This window comes from Bidens hawaiensis, unplaced genomic scaffold (genome assembly GCF_021521415.1).
Source record: "Bidens hawaiensis isolate Kalapana, Puna unplaced genomic scaffold, B.hawaiensis_p1.1 tig00046167_1, whole genome shotgun sequence".
Lineage (NCBI taxonomy): Eukaryota > Viridiplantae > Streptophyta > Magnoliopsida > Asterales > Asteraceae > Bidens > Bidens hawaiensis.
The window spans coordinates 23,824-40,044 of record NW_027505973.1 but is presented as its reverse complement, the minus strand read 5'-3'; the positions used below and the strand labels follow the sequence as shown (position 1 = coordinate 40,044).

At 32.9% G+C, this 16,221-nt stretch overlaps 1 protein-coding gene across 1 annotated transcript; it reads left to right on the top strand.

Moving 5' to 3' along the window:
* The first annotated feature begins 13,285 nt into the window (after nucleotides 1-13,285).
* LOC143616203 (zinc-finger homeodomain protein 12-like) lies at nucleotides 13,286-14,059 on the top strand. The gene has a single exon (XM_077089099.1). The coding sequence runs from the start codon at nucleotides 13,286-13,288 to the stop codon at nucleotides 14,057-14,059; it is 774 nt and encodes a 257-aa protein (XP_076945214.1).
* The last annotated feature ends 2,162 nt before the right edge of the window (nucleotides 14,060-16,221 follow it).

Below are 16,221 nucleotides of genomic sequence, written 5' to 3'. Positions count from 1 at the left end.
GTTGATCATCACACGGTGATGAGTCGAAGTTGAACATCAAAAGTTGATTATTATTATTATTATTATTTCTCTCTCCTTTATATTTTTTTAAAGAGGTTCACAAACTACAATTATTGAATCCATCAATTAACTCATTGTAAGAGTCGAACCCTCAATCCCTTGATATATAGGGGGATTCCAATATCGCCAGGCCAAAGCCATTAGGTGTTGATTATTAAAATACGTTAGAATTTTAAAAACAATTATTCATGATCATGTATGAGTGCATGAGTTGATCGGATTGCATGATCTTGTATGTGCATAGTCTAACTGTTTTCCTTATAAAAAATGAGAAAGGGTTAATTGTTGTTAATGCTGTTACATGGTGGTGTCATAGACGGTTAATTAGTTTTTCATGAAAATGAGCTGAATTAGTATAAGCACAAGTGTACGACAGTGGTCTTGGTACCTCACAAAGTTGCAATCAAATTCACATACAAACACATTTTACAGATTTTGTGTTCTTGTACAAAGTTTTATGATACATTCTTTTAAGTAATTTCTTATGCCAGATTGTAGATATAATTATGTGATACCAATGTACATAAAAACATTCCAATATGATTAACATTTAACATGTTTGATCGAAAACAGTTGGTATTGAATGTATGTACAAGTTGAGTCTTTAATAATTGAGTAAAGATCTGGGATATATTTTAATATTTAAATATAAGAGTGGATGAATGTTGTAAATATTATTAAGACTGACTGGTGTCGTCCAATATTGCATGTTATATGCATGTGCACCACCAGTTGTTGGACCCGATCAGCACATGACCCCTTTATTATTAGTGTCATTCTCAGGGCCCACCCACATAACACTGTTATTAAGTTATTAAGACCATCCTCAGGGGGAGGGGGGGGGGGCTTCGAAGCCCCTCCACCGTGGCACTGACAAGCACCGAGGGCATCGAAGCCCCACTCCAAAGATGCCCCGCTATGGTAAGGGCGCCCATATACATATATACATATGTATGTATGTGTATGTGAGAGATAGAGAGAGAGGGCCCCACCATCAAAGCCCCTTCCGCGCCCACGTTGCAACCACCTTGAGCATCGGCGCCCCACCACCAAGGGCGCCCATTGGTGGTGTTCCGCGCCTAAAGGCGCCCGCCACATCACCTGACCACGCCCCATAGCGGGTGGTCTAAGAGCACCAAGAACACCGGACCTACACAAACCGTTATATCAGTGTCACATTATATTTTTCAAACTTTTCTCTAAAATCCTTCACTTTCTTTCACAACACCAAATATTCACAAGACCATTACAATATTATTAAAATTATATATATAATATGTATGTATATATGTGACGTGAGAGAGGGGGTCCACCTTTCCCGTCTGCTTACAAGTTTGTAGGTACAAACTTCACCAACAAACTTCCTTCACAATGCTACCTCATTCTTTTTGCTTGTCCTTGACTTGCCACCTAGATCCGGACCTTGATTCTTACACCACGTTATAGATTCTCAGACTGCAGTGTATTATCTCATCCATTATACCCAAGTTTACATGTTCTTCCATTCTACATTTCTACCCATTGACACTTAAGTTCTTGAATCTCAAATTAAAAAAAAAACAAGCTTATTGGATATGCTTTCTATTAAAAAAAAAGAGTTGTGTTTACATTGAAAAAAATAAGGCAAACGGGCAACAAGTCGCACCGCTAGCCCTTTTTAAGTAACAAAACTAGCCTTTTAGAACGGATTAGAGTTTTGTTCATATCTATGACATTATGACAAGATGGACTGAGCAAGAGGCTAAAGAATAACTTCAAACAAGAAGAAAGCTAAAACACAACTTTTAAAAGTGAGGACCGATGGGAGTCTCAAAGCAATTAATTTAATCGATTCTTTAAAAAAAGTACAAATAATTGGAGTTTGGACTTTGGAATTTGAAGAAATGAATGTTGAAATTTGTTATGTGAACTACAATTTGAAGATGTGAACTACAATTTGAAGATGCATTTGATTGGCAAACTAATCATGCTTGGTTTGTCTTTGTAAATGGCTAAAAAGAATGCAGTAATGGTGATGGCGACGGTATTGGTGGGTATGTGATCTCCCAATTATGTTTGCTAGATTGTTTCGCTGTTAAAAAAAAAAGAAAGTTAAAGTTTAAATTACTTTACTTCAAGGAGTTTTATCCAATTCAAACTTTTTTACATTCTCCAACCAAAAATGTTAACCTGGCATGTAATCTTAAACAACCTCGAACCCGAACCCGAGCCCGAACCCGAACCAAACCCAACCCCCAACTTGTATGGACTTATGTGACACTTTATTTAAACTTTGAATCCCAAATTACAAAACACAAAACAAATAATATTGACTCCTATTTATTGAAACAAGGAATATTATTGACTCCTATTTCTAAACAAACTCTAATTTGAACTAAAAAAGATAGATAAAAATACTTCAATTTCAAATACGATAAATCAACACACTCAAATTCAAACACCATCCAGTCCAGCATGCTTCCGGCCCATTCCCCGCTGGCCCAATCTTGGATTCGCTTATCAGCCCATTCGGTATCTTTTACAAAAATCTTAACTTTAATTCAAATTCTTGTTCTACGAACCAAACCACCGGAAAAAAAAATCACATCTCAGTTTCTTTAAAAATAAATTGTAAAAGAAATTGGAATGTGAAGGATTTGAAATTTAAAGAAATTATCAAATAATTTGAAATTTAACTAATTAATTTGGACAACAAAACAATCATAAGTAAACTGAAACTTTTATTACACACCCCACATACACCATATACAGATATGATCCACTCTTAATAGACTTGCCCCATAACCCAACCTCGGGCCTCTACCACCTATCCCACCACATTGTTTCCGTCCCACACCATTCCTATAGCCACTGCTACCATATATGTCACACTCTCCATCAATCCACCACCGCCCCATCCAAATTGTGGTCAGATGGTGGCTACAACGTGGCATGTGGTGGCGATGGGTTGTCAGGATGGACGTTAGTCATGCATGGCGGTGGCAGGGTCACGACGGGTTGGTAGGGTTGGACTTGCATGCCTTAGTAAAAGCCCAGGATAGAACCACAACTAAGTTGCATGCCTTAACAATATATTAAAAAGGTATGAAATAACTTAACCCTAAAGGAAGAGCATATCAAAGATGGGGTCAAGTTATTCTACAAAGAGTAATAAAAATGAGAATTGTGAGAAGCCATAAATAATTGACATGTGTCAAGTGAGGACCAAAGGAAAAAGGGTATAAAAGTAATTGCATAAATATTCTCTTTCCACATGCAAAGCACATGTTAATACCCCATCATTTTAGAACGTTTATAACTTTTTCATATGATATTTTTTTTAAAAAAATCATCATAGTAACAATCGTTTTTTTATCTTTAATATGAGTATGATTTTTGTTATATAAAACTTAAAACAAAAATAATGTCATTGTGTCTTTTCGCACACCATTGTGTCTTTTCGCTTATCATTGTGTCTTTTTTCGTCATTGTGTCTTTTCGCTTATAATTGTGTCTTTTTTCGTCATTGTGTCTTTTCGCACACCACTGTGTCTTTTCGCTTATCAGTGTGTCTTTTTTCGTCATTGTGTCTTTACGCACACCATTGTGTCTTTTCGCTTATAATTGTGTCTTTTTTCGTCATTGTGTCTTTTCGCACACCATTGTGTCTTTTCGCTTCTTATTGTGTCTTTTTTCGTCATTGTGTCTTTTCGCTTATCATTGTGTCTTTTCGCTTATCATTGTGTCTTTTACGTCATTATGTCTTTTCGTACACCATTGTGTCTTTTCGCTAATAATTGTGTCTTTTTTCGTCATTATGTCTTTTCGCACACCATTGTGTCTTTTCGCACACCATTGTGTATTTTCGCTTATCATTGTGTCTTTTCGCACACCATTGTGTCTTTTTCGCTTATTATTGTGTCTTTTTTCGTCATTGTGTTTTTTCGTCATTGTGTCTTTCAACTCATCATTATGTTTTTTTAAATACTAATAACACCATTGTGTAATAATAATATGTAAAAATAATGATAAAATAACAACAAATTATCTAATACATAAAACACAATGATTAATACATGTTAAACAATAACTTGAAACATAAAACACAATGGTGAATACGTATAACACAATGACCTAAAACGTAAGACACAATGGTGAATACGTATAACACAATGGCCTAAAACGTAAGATACAATGGTGAATATATATACCACAATGACTTGAAACGTAAAAAACAATGGAAACAACATATTACACAATGAACAACAAAAAAACCCATTAATTTTTTTATTTTTGTATAACAATATGATACTCATATTAAAAATTAAAAAACGTTTATTATTATGGTGAATTTTTTTAAAAAAATAATGTTGTATGAAAAAATTATGGACATTTTAAAATGATGGGGGAATTGGCATGTGCTTTGCATGTGGAGAGAGAAAGTCAACAAATGTGAGTTATTACCTTCATGCCCTTTCCATCAACTTTTATTTATTAAATTAATCTCAGCTATTCAAATATAAGATCAATGGACTGGATTCCTTCTCATCCTTTTCATTTTTGTTGTCTTTTGTATTTTAACTTTACCTATCAAAGATGTGCAATCAGAGATTCAGAGGAGTAAAACTGTTTTCTCATTATGTGAAAAATCGAACACAACCCAAGGATTAAATACAAGAAGGAAAAAAGAGTTGTTCTGGAACTAGAATACTCAATAACAAGGAAAGGATTACCAAAGAAAATAATATAATATCCCCAATTGTATTATAAATAAAACATATACTTTACTCCCTCTTAAGTTGGAGCGTGAAGGTCACGAACACCCAACTTGTTAAGTAGTGACTGAAGTTGTTCTCCCAAGGCCTTGGTAAGTAAATCTGCCAATTGTTTTTTTCGAAAAAAGTTAAGAGGATGAATTTCTCCTGACTCAATCCGTTCACGTAGAAAATAACAGTCCATCTCAGTATGCTTCGTTCTTTCATGAAACACATGGTTGTTTGCAGTATTACACGCAACTTGATTGTCACAAAATAAAGTTGTCGAGCTTGCTAAACAACATAAAGTTCTTTCAACAACCATCTCATCCTTAATATTTCACTAATTGTAGATGCCATAGTCCTATATTCGGTCTCAGCAGAAGACTTGGACACAACATATTGTTTTTTCGATTTCCACGAGACAAGAGCTCCACCAAAGAGTAGAAGGTAACCTATTATAGACCTTCTGGTGAAAGGAAAACCTAACCAATTTGAGTCACAGTAACATATTAGATAAGTCTCCCATCCTTTGGAAGTAAAATTCCTTGACCCCACGTTGATTTTAAATAACGTAACAAACGATGCGCTGCCTCCAAGTGTGCTTCTCATGGATCCGAAACAAACCGCCTTAAAATGTTTATCGAGTAATCATGTAGCTTGTAAATAAAGAAGGCGCCCTACCAGGCAACGATATTGACCAACACAAACACGTTTTCCACCACTATCTTTATCAAATTTAAGATTTTGTTCCATTGGAAAATTGCTAGGTCGGGAATTTTCCATGCCACCATCCTTTAAAATATCAAGAGTGTACTTTCTCTTACTCAAAACGATTCATTCTTTTGTTCGAGAAAATTTTATACCAAGAAATATTTCAAATTTCCAAGGTCCTTGACGCTAAACGTTATGTCCAAATATGTTTTGATTTCTTCAATCTTGTCTAAGTTATTCCTACATATATAAAAATAAACAAGCTGCAACGGTATATTCGAAATATTATGTTATGTTATACTACATAACATTACATTACATTACATTAATAATGAAATGCAATGTAATATAGTATAGCATGACATGACATGACATGACATGACATAACATAACATAATGCAACACCTCGGCTAAAGTGGAAACTCCCGAGTGTGACGTACAGATTGCTCAAAACACATGCGACACTATTTAGTGGCAATATTATCGTTAATTAATTTAAACAACAAGTACACAAGTTTGGAAATCAAATAAAGATATACAAAGAATACATATTAAAGCATCTTGTTCATTTGCTTGTATATCCTAAGTACTAATGTCTTCTTCTCGTATTATCTTCTAATATATGTGCCTGTATCATGTATACAAAATAAAGTCAACTAAATGAATAGTTGGTGAGTTCACACAAGTTTTGATATAAGTACATAAAAATCATACAATTCCATGAACAAGTGTAAATGAGCAAGTAAGGTCCTTTCCAGTTGGGATTGTGCACCAACGTACTCGGATAAGCGCAAGTAAGGTCATTTCCAGTTGGTAACAACCAACGTACTCGGATAATGAGACCCTTTTCCACTCATAACAACAATGTCTTGAATGCAAAGGGGGGCATATGATCATACTATCTTAAAGTAATCCATGTGCAAGTAATTTTGAGCAAGTAAGCAAGTAAACACACAAGTTCATGTAGCGAATTGTAGTTTGTAAATAATGGTTAAACAAAATTGAAATTTGTATAGGATATACGCTACCCCCAAAAGTAGTAAAAAGGTAAAATGGGGGTGTGAGAAACTCACCTTTAAGATTGAAGACAACTTGAAATAATAACCAAAAGCGAGTTAACAAACCGAAGCGGTCGAATCTCACGAAACTATAAGTAATAACGAAGATACAAAATTAAGGACTAGCTAACGGGATTGTAAAGTTTAAAGAATACTAAATTAAATGATTAATTAATAAGATAAAATCAAGGAAAAGATCAAAAAGGAAGATGAAATACAAAATCGGTTTTTGGACAGGAAACTGTTCTGTTTTTTTTAAGATATTTAAAATATCAAACAATTTTATTACAAATAAAGACTTTCTAGTATACTATATTAGCATGTTTTGAACAACTTTCATTTAGAAAAGTTTCACAAATTCGTAATCTAAATAGACCAAAACAGTCATGTAAATTAGAGGGTACGAATCTGCGCACTGTTTATAAAATATTGATTGCGAATTCATAAGAATGAATTAAAAAGCGTAAAAATAGTTTTTAGAACCGTATTTCAATGAAGTGTATCATAGAATCTGGTATTGCATTTTTTCAGTTTGTTATGAACAATATATGCCTCTTTATTTTACAACTATATCTAATGTCAAAACTGAAATATTGTTAGAAGCAATATTTTAACGATTTCGAAAAGGATTTTGATGAAATAAAATTATGACTTTTTTGGATATGATTATATAACATTTATGAGCATATATCATAAAAAATAAAAAATAAAGATTCAAAACAGATAAATAAAGATGTAAGAGCGTTTCAAGTGTGACCTTCGTGTAATCGATCATCTCCTTGTGTTCTTTGTCTCATCCACCCTATACACCATGGTGTATGGATTATGTGGATTCCTTGACATGATTGTGTTATGGTCATGTGACCATTTGATTAACTAGTATGAACAAGAATTAAAATAAATAAAAATAAGATGAAGAAGACTTGAATAATTAAAATTCTACATTTGAAATGGAAAAATAAAGAAATAATTCTCTTGAACTTTTCAAAGAGTGGTGTAAAAAATGAAAGAGGTGGGAGTGAGTTCTTATTTATACTAAAATGAGGATGTTACTCTCAAGAATATTTTAATGAAAAATTGATTAAGAGAGTGCTTTGGGGAATGAGATTTGACCAAAATTAAAATGATGTATGAAGATATTTTTTATCTTTTAAAAATAAATAACTTTAGGTAAAAAAACAAATGTGACATAACTAAATTAAAATGATATACTTTGGTTATGCATCAATAATGTTATTTATGTGATGTTTGAATAAGAAAAAATCATGAGTGTTATATATATATATATAAGTAATGATTAATATTATTAAATAATTTTATGAAAGAAAAACTATTACATACGAAATATGTAACATATGAGTATATGTATAATTAACCGAATCACATCAAAAATTTAAAATGAGTCAGGTTTTCGGGTTTAAAAATAACGAATGTTACAGGATTCACAACATTTAGAAATTTCGTCCCGAAATAAAAATAAAATAATAAAAGAAAACAACTAGTACATATAGTTGTTAAAAGTTTAAACATTTTTATATACACATTTAAATAAAAGAAATAACGTCGATCTTTTAATGTCCCAAAAACGCCACAAATGGGAAATATGATAAGGGCACTTATATAAAGGATGTACCAACGACGTATCCACCATGCCCTTATCATATTGCATTTGTCCCGTTTTTCTAAAATCATTCCAAGTTTCGAGTTATTGCACACAATTGTTCTTACTATGATTTACATGCGAGGACTTTGATAATTACGTGTGCACCCGTAATTACTTGGTTCGTCGCATGGTCCACATGGTTTGCCATATTGTGTGGTTTTGCAAGACATCAATGAAAGAGAACTCTTTAATGTACAAAAACATTATAATTCAAAATCACAGATTTGATAAATGAGCTATTGGGGGTTCAAAATAACAAAAATAAATAAATAAAACTTTCAAACTCAGTAATACCATTATAAATGTAAACATTGAGGTTCAAGAATAATAAAATCGATGAATAAGACTTTTGATTCTTGAAATAATACCATGAAAATAAGGAAAACTTAGGTTATCAGTAACAACACAGATAAAACATCAAAATTATGACCATCACAGTAATTAGTTGTAAATAACCGGGTCGAGAATAACATGGCAATTAACTGTTGCATTGTGCTAACTAAATATCAACAAGTAAATCGAAAATGCATTGGCATAAAATTGATAAATGAAATTTTAATATCGAAATATTAAAATAGTTTTAGTTCTTGGAGTCAAAACAACGTAAAACATCAATTTGAAACTTCTTTTAACAAATAGAAATTCCCCATAAAATATCGATTTTGAATAACAGCAAGATTAACTAAGTATATACTTGAAACTTCAAAATCAAAGTAAAACATTGGTCTCAAATTGATGAGACATCAAGAAAATAATTCGGTGAAATTTTGGACGAAAAAAGAAATGAAATATATATATTGTAAGGCCCCGTTACCGGTAGCCCTACTTTCGTGTTGGATTTACTCATAAACGCAGTTCTAAATATCAGAGTTAATTAAAACATTCGCGGAACATTAAAAACATTCAAACCATTACATTCCATAACCATAATTCTTGTCTTATCGAGCATTCATAGTTATTTAAAAACGAAACATAGTCTTTTAAAATAAAACGTCATAGCAAAATCTTCAGATGCCAGCTTCGTCCAACTCTGCCATGTGTCCTCCTCAAGCTACCTGCCTCATTCTACTCACCTGCGTGCATACTAAAAGTCAGCTACGCTGAGTGAGTTCTAGTTAATCACATAATCATACAATACCTTCTTACATTTCATACTTAACCGCTTAACTTTCTTTCATACACACATAAGTGCATATACTTTCATTCTTACCTTCATACTTTCTTTACATACATAATCATACATTTTAAAGAGCCTTTCGCCCTATAACCTCACAGATATTATAAGGTCTGGTCCCTGACATCACATATATTATAAGGGTCTGGTCCCTAACATCACAGATATTATAAGGGTCTGGTCCCTAACATCACAGATATTATTAGGGTCTGGTCCCTTTGTTTCGTGTAACTGTACCGTACCTGTTCATACATACTTTCCTTGACAATACGTGCAATCTCCGAAGAGCGTTCACGTATCATCATCATAACATACATACATTATGCATACATCATATATTCATACATACATCATATCTTTCATCATACTTATCAATCATATCTTAACTACCACCTGAAGGTACATGCAATATCCGAAGATCGTTCACGCACCGTCAAACAATCATCATACATAAATCATACAAGGCATACACTTACCACTTAAGATAAGTATATTAACTATCACATCGATTATGCACACAGCCCCGAAAACATAACAAGGAAGTGGGACTAGAAACTCACATGAATCCTGTTACGCTCTCCGTTAATCGTTATTCCCTTCTTGAGCTGTGCAAGGCTAACTGTATAATATTTACATGTATCAATTAACTACTACTACTACTCATGTTGTATTTCTATTTTTATATAACCCATGACGAACGGGGGTCCGGGGTCAGCGCCCCTGGCAGCGGGGTCTAGGGGCGGCAGCCCCTAGCAGGGTCCAAGGGGCAGAGCCCCTGGCTGGGGTCGAGCTGCCAGGTCAGCTTGGAAAAATTTTATTTCCATTAACTGTCTTAACACATTTTTCATTAGGTTTTTAATTTACTTTCCTAATTTGCTAACTCCAGCGAACTTAACATTAAGCGAACTTACTGTAAGCGAACTTAACATCAAGCGAACTTAACATTAAGCGAACTTACTGTAAGCGAACTTAGTGTTAAGCGAACTTAACATCAAGCGAAGTTAGGTTTGGCGAAGTTAACCTTAAGCGAACATATGCCAGGCGAAGTTGAGCATTAGCGAACTTAGCCTTAGGCGAAGTTATCATGGGCGAACTTATCACCAGGTGAAGTTACAGTTTGGCGAACTTGGCCTTAGGCGAACTTGCTTGAAGGCGAAGTTGGCTTGCAGGCGAAGTTATTCAGCATTCGCCTCTGTTCAATCTTAATCACCAAAATCACCCTTATATCATCGAGAATTTCTTGGATATTACATTAACTAACTCCGCGATCATTCCCATGGCCTAGTTCGGGTAAAACTTAGCCCGGAAAGACATAAAGTTTGGACCTTTAGGCCTAAAACGTTTAATAACATAACTACGGTTTAGCGAGCCGTTTATGTTTACGGGTTCATTAGGTGGTTTTATCATCAAGTTTACATCTTTACGTTTCACTCATACCCGATCCATTTTCGTTCTAAGTTTCAAGGCTAAACGTTTATAAAAACGTAAACTTTAAGATCAAAACGTATCTTTTCGCGTTTGTTTGGCTTAGTCACGGACCATAGATCTTGTATTTATCTTGCGTATTGAAGGATCTACCAAGAATCTCGTTTACTTGGTCTTGGATCCCACTCTCGCTCTCGGCCGTATATAGGTGTAAGTGTATGTGTGTGTTTTTGAGTGTGTAGAGATTAAGATGGAAATGAATGAGGGTTTAGGGTTTTAGGTTGGTTTAGGGGATATTTATATCCCTTAAAGCCCATGGACCTAAGGCCCATTCCCATTTAACCCATCTTAATTAATCTAAGTCCATGATCCGTTCTTTACTCGATATTAGTTAATAACGCGAAATCACTAAACGTAACTTTCTTTAATTAACATTATATCATTTAGGATGTTACATATATATATATATATATTCTATAGGATCAAATACATTTTATTCTTAACATGAAAACGGTGAGAACCAATTTGTTGTTATGATTATATTTATTTTTATAGGTGTTGGCTGCTATTTTTTGTTTGTATTTGCTAATTTTCGATTATGAGACGTTATAAGTATTTGCTTATTTATATTTTGCTGTTATTATTAGATGTTTTCTTTTGCTGTTACAAGTATTTGTTGGTATATGCTGTTATTATTTTGTTCTTGATTTTGATTCTTTTGTTGTAATTTTTAGGTTCTTTTCTTTGTTATTTTAAGTCATTGTTTATGTAGATTGGTATTGTAGTTGGTATTGTTTCTTACGTTCGCATTTTTAAATAAATTGACATTATTTCCTACGTACTCATGTTAAGATCAAAATGTACATGAACCTTCCCATATATATATATATATATATATATATGTATATATATATATATATATATATATATACATATATATATATATGTATATATATACATATATATATATATATGTATATATATACATATATATATATATGTATATATATACATATATATATATATATATATATATATAGTAAGGTTATAATAAGAAGTAGATTTTTTTTCTAAAAAGTGTAGAAAATGTGTTTTCACCATTAGATATAATAAAACACACCGCACAATAAACACAATTTTCAGATCCACCATCAGATCAACATATCTAACACACCAGATTACTTCTTACACTTCTTAAACACACTCTACTTCTTATTTTAACCCCCTTATATATATTCCATTACATCCAAAAAAATTTTTATAAAAGACACAACAATACCACATTTTTTCTTCACTTTTTAGTGGATTTTCTATTTGTTTTTTTTTATTAATTAAAAACTACTCAAACTGATCTTCCCTCACACTTGAAACGCAAATAGTCTATTATATAAAGAAAGAAAGAAAAAGAGATGAAAAAAATATTGAAAAATAAAATAAAAAGAACTAAACCTCCAATAATATTGATGCAATTCATAGGGAGCAAGTTCCTAACGTCGATAAGCGGTGTCGCACTCCACCAAAGATTGTGCGTATCAATTCACTCATTCGCGAAATCGGTGTTTGCACACACTAAACTTAAATATAAAACATAATACATACACACAACACTATTTGTTTATTATTTTTTCTACAAACCGGAAATCAATCGACTTGAATGGAGAATGAGTACGAGCAATTGATTGTATTCGAGATTCATGCAAAAATACAAAACGCAATCCGAAAACAAACAAGATTAAGCAAAAATGAAACATCTAAACCTAACAAACTAAAATCGAGACAAAACCGATAAATTTGACCTAGATATAGATGGTGTACAATGAAGATAGTCTTATTGGTGATGTGATGGAGACTTGTGGAGGATACTAAATGTAGAGATGGCAATGTAGGATGAATATTGGTTTTGATCTCATTAGTTTGTTAAAATTATCAGTTAGGATTCACAATTTTTTTCCAAGAAAACTAGAAATGTAAAAACTAGAAATTAGTGAACTATGATAGTATATTATAACCAAGGAAAAAGAAACAAAAATAAAAAATAAAAATGGATATGGATAGGTATGATATCAACATATACGCTGCCCATCCCACAAACAACAACAACTACATTACCAAATACTTGTTCGAAAGTTTCTAGTCCGGCCATCGGGTTCAAGTTCATTAGCCATTCCTACTAAAATGTCGCATAAATCGTGAATATATAAATAAAATTAACCTGAAATTGATTCTAAGATATATAACAACTAGTTTTATGATTTTCTTTTAAACACACATTAATTTCGCTTTATATTCCATTATCTATATTTTTTTTACTGATTTTAATATAAACTTTAACAAAAATTTTATCATCTTTTGCTTTTTTTTTCTTCGTCATAAATTTATCATTTAATGCATACCACTTTTTTCTTCAATAAAAACCCACCCTCCTAATCTATCCTCTCACACAAATCAAAACACACTCATGGAACCACCACCACCACCACCACCAACTGCCGGCGTTAATGCCAGTGAAGTTGAAATACCACCATGTGTTTATGTTAATGTCGGTAGTGCTGGTTCCGAAATTGAGCCACCAAATGGTGTACTTAATCGCCACCCGCGGCCAACATCGTTGATAGTTCCTTACGGCAAATGTAACCGAAATCAGTCAACTATCTCGGGTGTCCATGCTCTAGATGGATGCAAAGAATTTGTACCAACCCATGGATCCACTCCTACGGATTCAATGCATATGCATTGTGACGCTTGCGGTTGTCACCGCAACTTCCATCAAGAAAATGAACACATCTACTCGGTACGCTATGAAACCAAGTACCAACACTCACCACCTTCCGCCATACCAATGAATAACAATATTCCAAATTCACCATCATCACTATCACCATCACTATCGCCATCACCATCACCGTTACTATCACCATCACCAATTTCTTCGTATCCATCGATAAAAGACTTGCATTTTTCGGTCAATAAAAGCTTGCACCAACTAATTGCTAACCAGCATGGGAAAAGGCGACCCCGAACAAAGTTTTCGGAGTATCAAAAGCAAAGCATGTGGGCATGTGCCGAAAGAATAGGATGGACGATCTCAAACAAAGATGAAGAAATGGTTTTGAGATTTTGCATGAATATTGGGGTTTCCAAACATGTCTTTAAAGTGTGGATGCGAAATCACAAAAACCAAATTGTTAAAAGCAACCAACCAGAACAAGGAGGAAACTCTTCCATCAAATAAAAACATTTTATATGTTACTATTTATCACCGTAATAGGATGCCATTACTTACAATATGTTTTTATATTATATGTTTTTTCATATATATACTTGGATTATACTGCTAGGAGAGACATATCTGCGATCTTATAGTCAATAAACAAACGTACCTAGTAAAATGTCATGCATATCACAACTATCGGTAAGATCAAGGGACAGTGGGACGAGGAAAACATTTAGAGGCTACACGCAATGAAATTCGATTATATTTGACCAAATATAATATATTTGTTTATTTAATGCATAAACATTAATCATACATGAATATTAAATAAGAAACGGTTAACAATTGCATTGAACACATACACTTCATTAATTTTTATTATACTACATACGTTAAAGTGATGATTGAGAGAGAAAGTGAATTATCAGGGAACTTGTGACGACAACAAGTGACCCAAATTTTAAACTCGGGTTTGATAAGACAAATTTCAACAAACAATCAATATAATCAATAAAATATAACCTAATAGAAATTTCAAGAACATTTTTTTTTTCTAAAATTCCATTGGCAACTTTAGAGGCATTCCTAGAACAACAGTCACAGAAAAAAAAAAACTGGTTTTGGCTAAGCTAACAAAACAAGTTTTATTAAACATGTATACATTTAATAAACGGTTTAACACGAATATGATTCACTTTATAAACGAGTTAACTGTTAACTTGTTTAGGGATTTTGAAAAAAACTTCATATTTAGATCTTAGAAGAGGGTGTGTGTTCGTTCTTCTCTCATGAAAACTCGTCCTTAAAGTTATGAAAACTCAATCTTCACCATTGATTTCCTAGATCAGTGGTTAAGATGTAAAGAGTGAGGATGGTCCCACCATGTATATATCTTTTTAAGTAAAAAAGTACCAAAGGGTAGTTTGGGAAATGTATTTGTGCCAAAACAAGACAAAAATATGCATATTTGACATAAAAGGCTAAAACAACTAACCTCGGGATGTGTGTTTCGTTTTCTCTTTCCATCTTTATATTAATATTATGAGTAATGTTACATAAGTAATTCGGCATGTAAAACATATATAAATAGTACATTATTGTAAGACGTAATATGTATATTTTTCATTCATCATACTTAGGAATTTATGCAAGACGTGCGTAACCAGTATGTAAATACTAAACTCTTGTAAGACATACATCTAGAAAAATATTGTAAGATGTAACCAGTGAATTCTTGTAACACATATTTAACTAGTAAATTTATGTAAGACGTATGTGTTGGGAAAACAATGATCTAAACTTTAGTCAACCTCAATGTCTTGATAATGACTTAATGAAGACAACGTAACATAAAATAGTATTAGTTCATCATTAATGTTATATGTCACACACATGTCCCTTAACACTTGATTGATCATCTTTAGTCATAATTAAGCAATAACATATTTAATCAAGAGTACACACTCATGATCAAATACAAGAGAAATTTCAAGTTCAAGTCTATAAAGTGTTAAATCAATATCTCTACATCAACACGAAGATGAAGAATCACAAGACTTATCCATTGAAGGTTAATTACCAACTTAGTTGAGCTAGGTTGTTTGTTTTTATAAACTTAAGATAAGTTTATAAAAATATATATTAAAAGAAAATTATTTAAATATATAATATTTGGAATTCAAATACTAATTAAAAGAATCTTCTACTTAGAGTACGTCTTTTATTCAAACCATGCTTTGAAGACTTAACCACAATCAAGTGAGTAGGTCAAACCCATGGATGTCAAAGCATGACACTTTGGTTGAAGAAACCAAACCATGCATAACCCATATGGTGCAATACCTGGCTTTCACTCCATAGAGAAGTGGGAAGTGATATGGATGGATTATCATATCTATTGGTTAACCGAAAGAAGCCAAAAATGAATGCAATCTTCACACTTCACATTGCCAAACCCAATGTGGAGTGGACTAGGCATCCACAGTCGCTTCTTAACCGTTGGTGCCCAATCCCTATCCTTGCATCTCATATGCTTGGATATAAATAGAAGACTTTATTCAAGCTAAGTCTTCTCCCATTTGTCTAAAACTTATACACCTACACATAAAACTTAATCTCTTCCATTATTCAAGTCTAATCAAGTTTCAATTATCCAAGAGAAGATATAATTATGTAGAGCA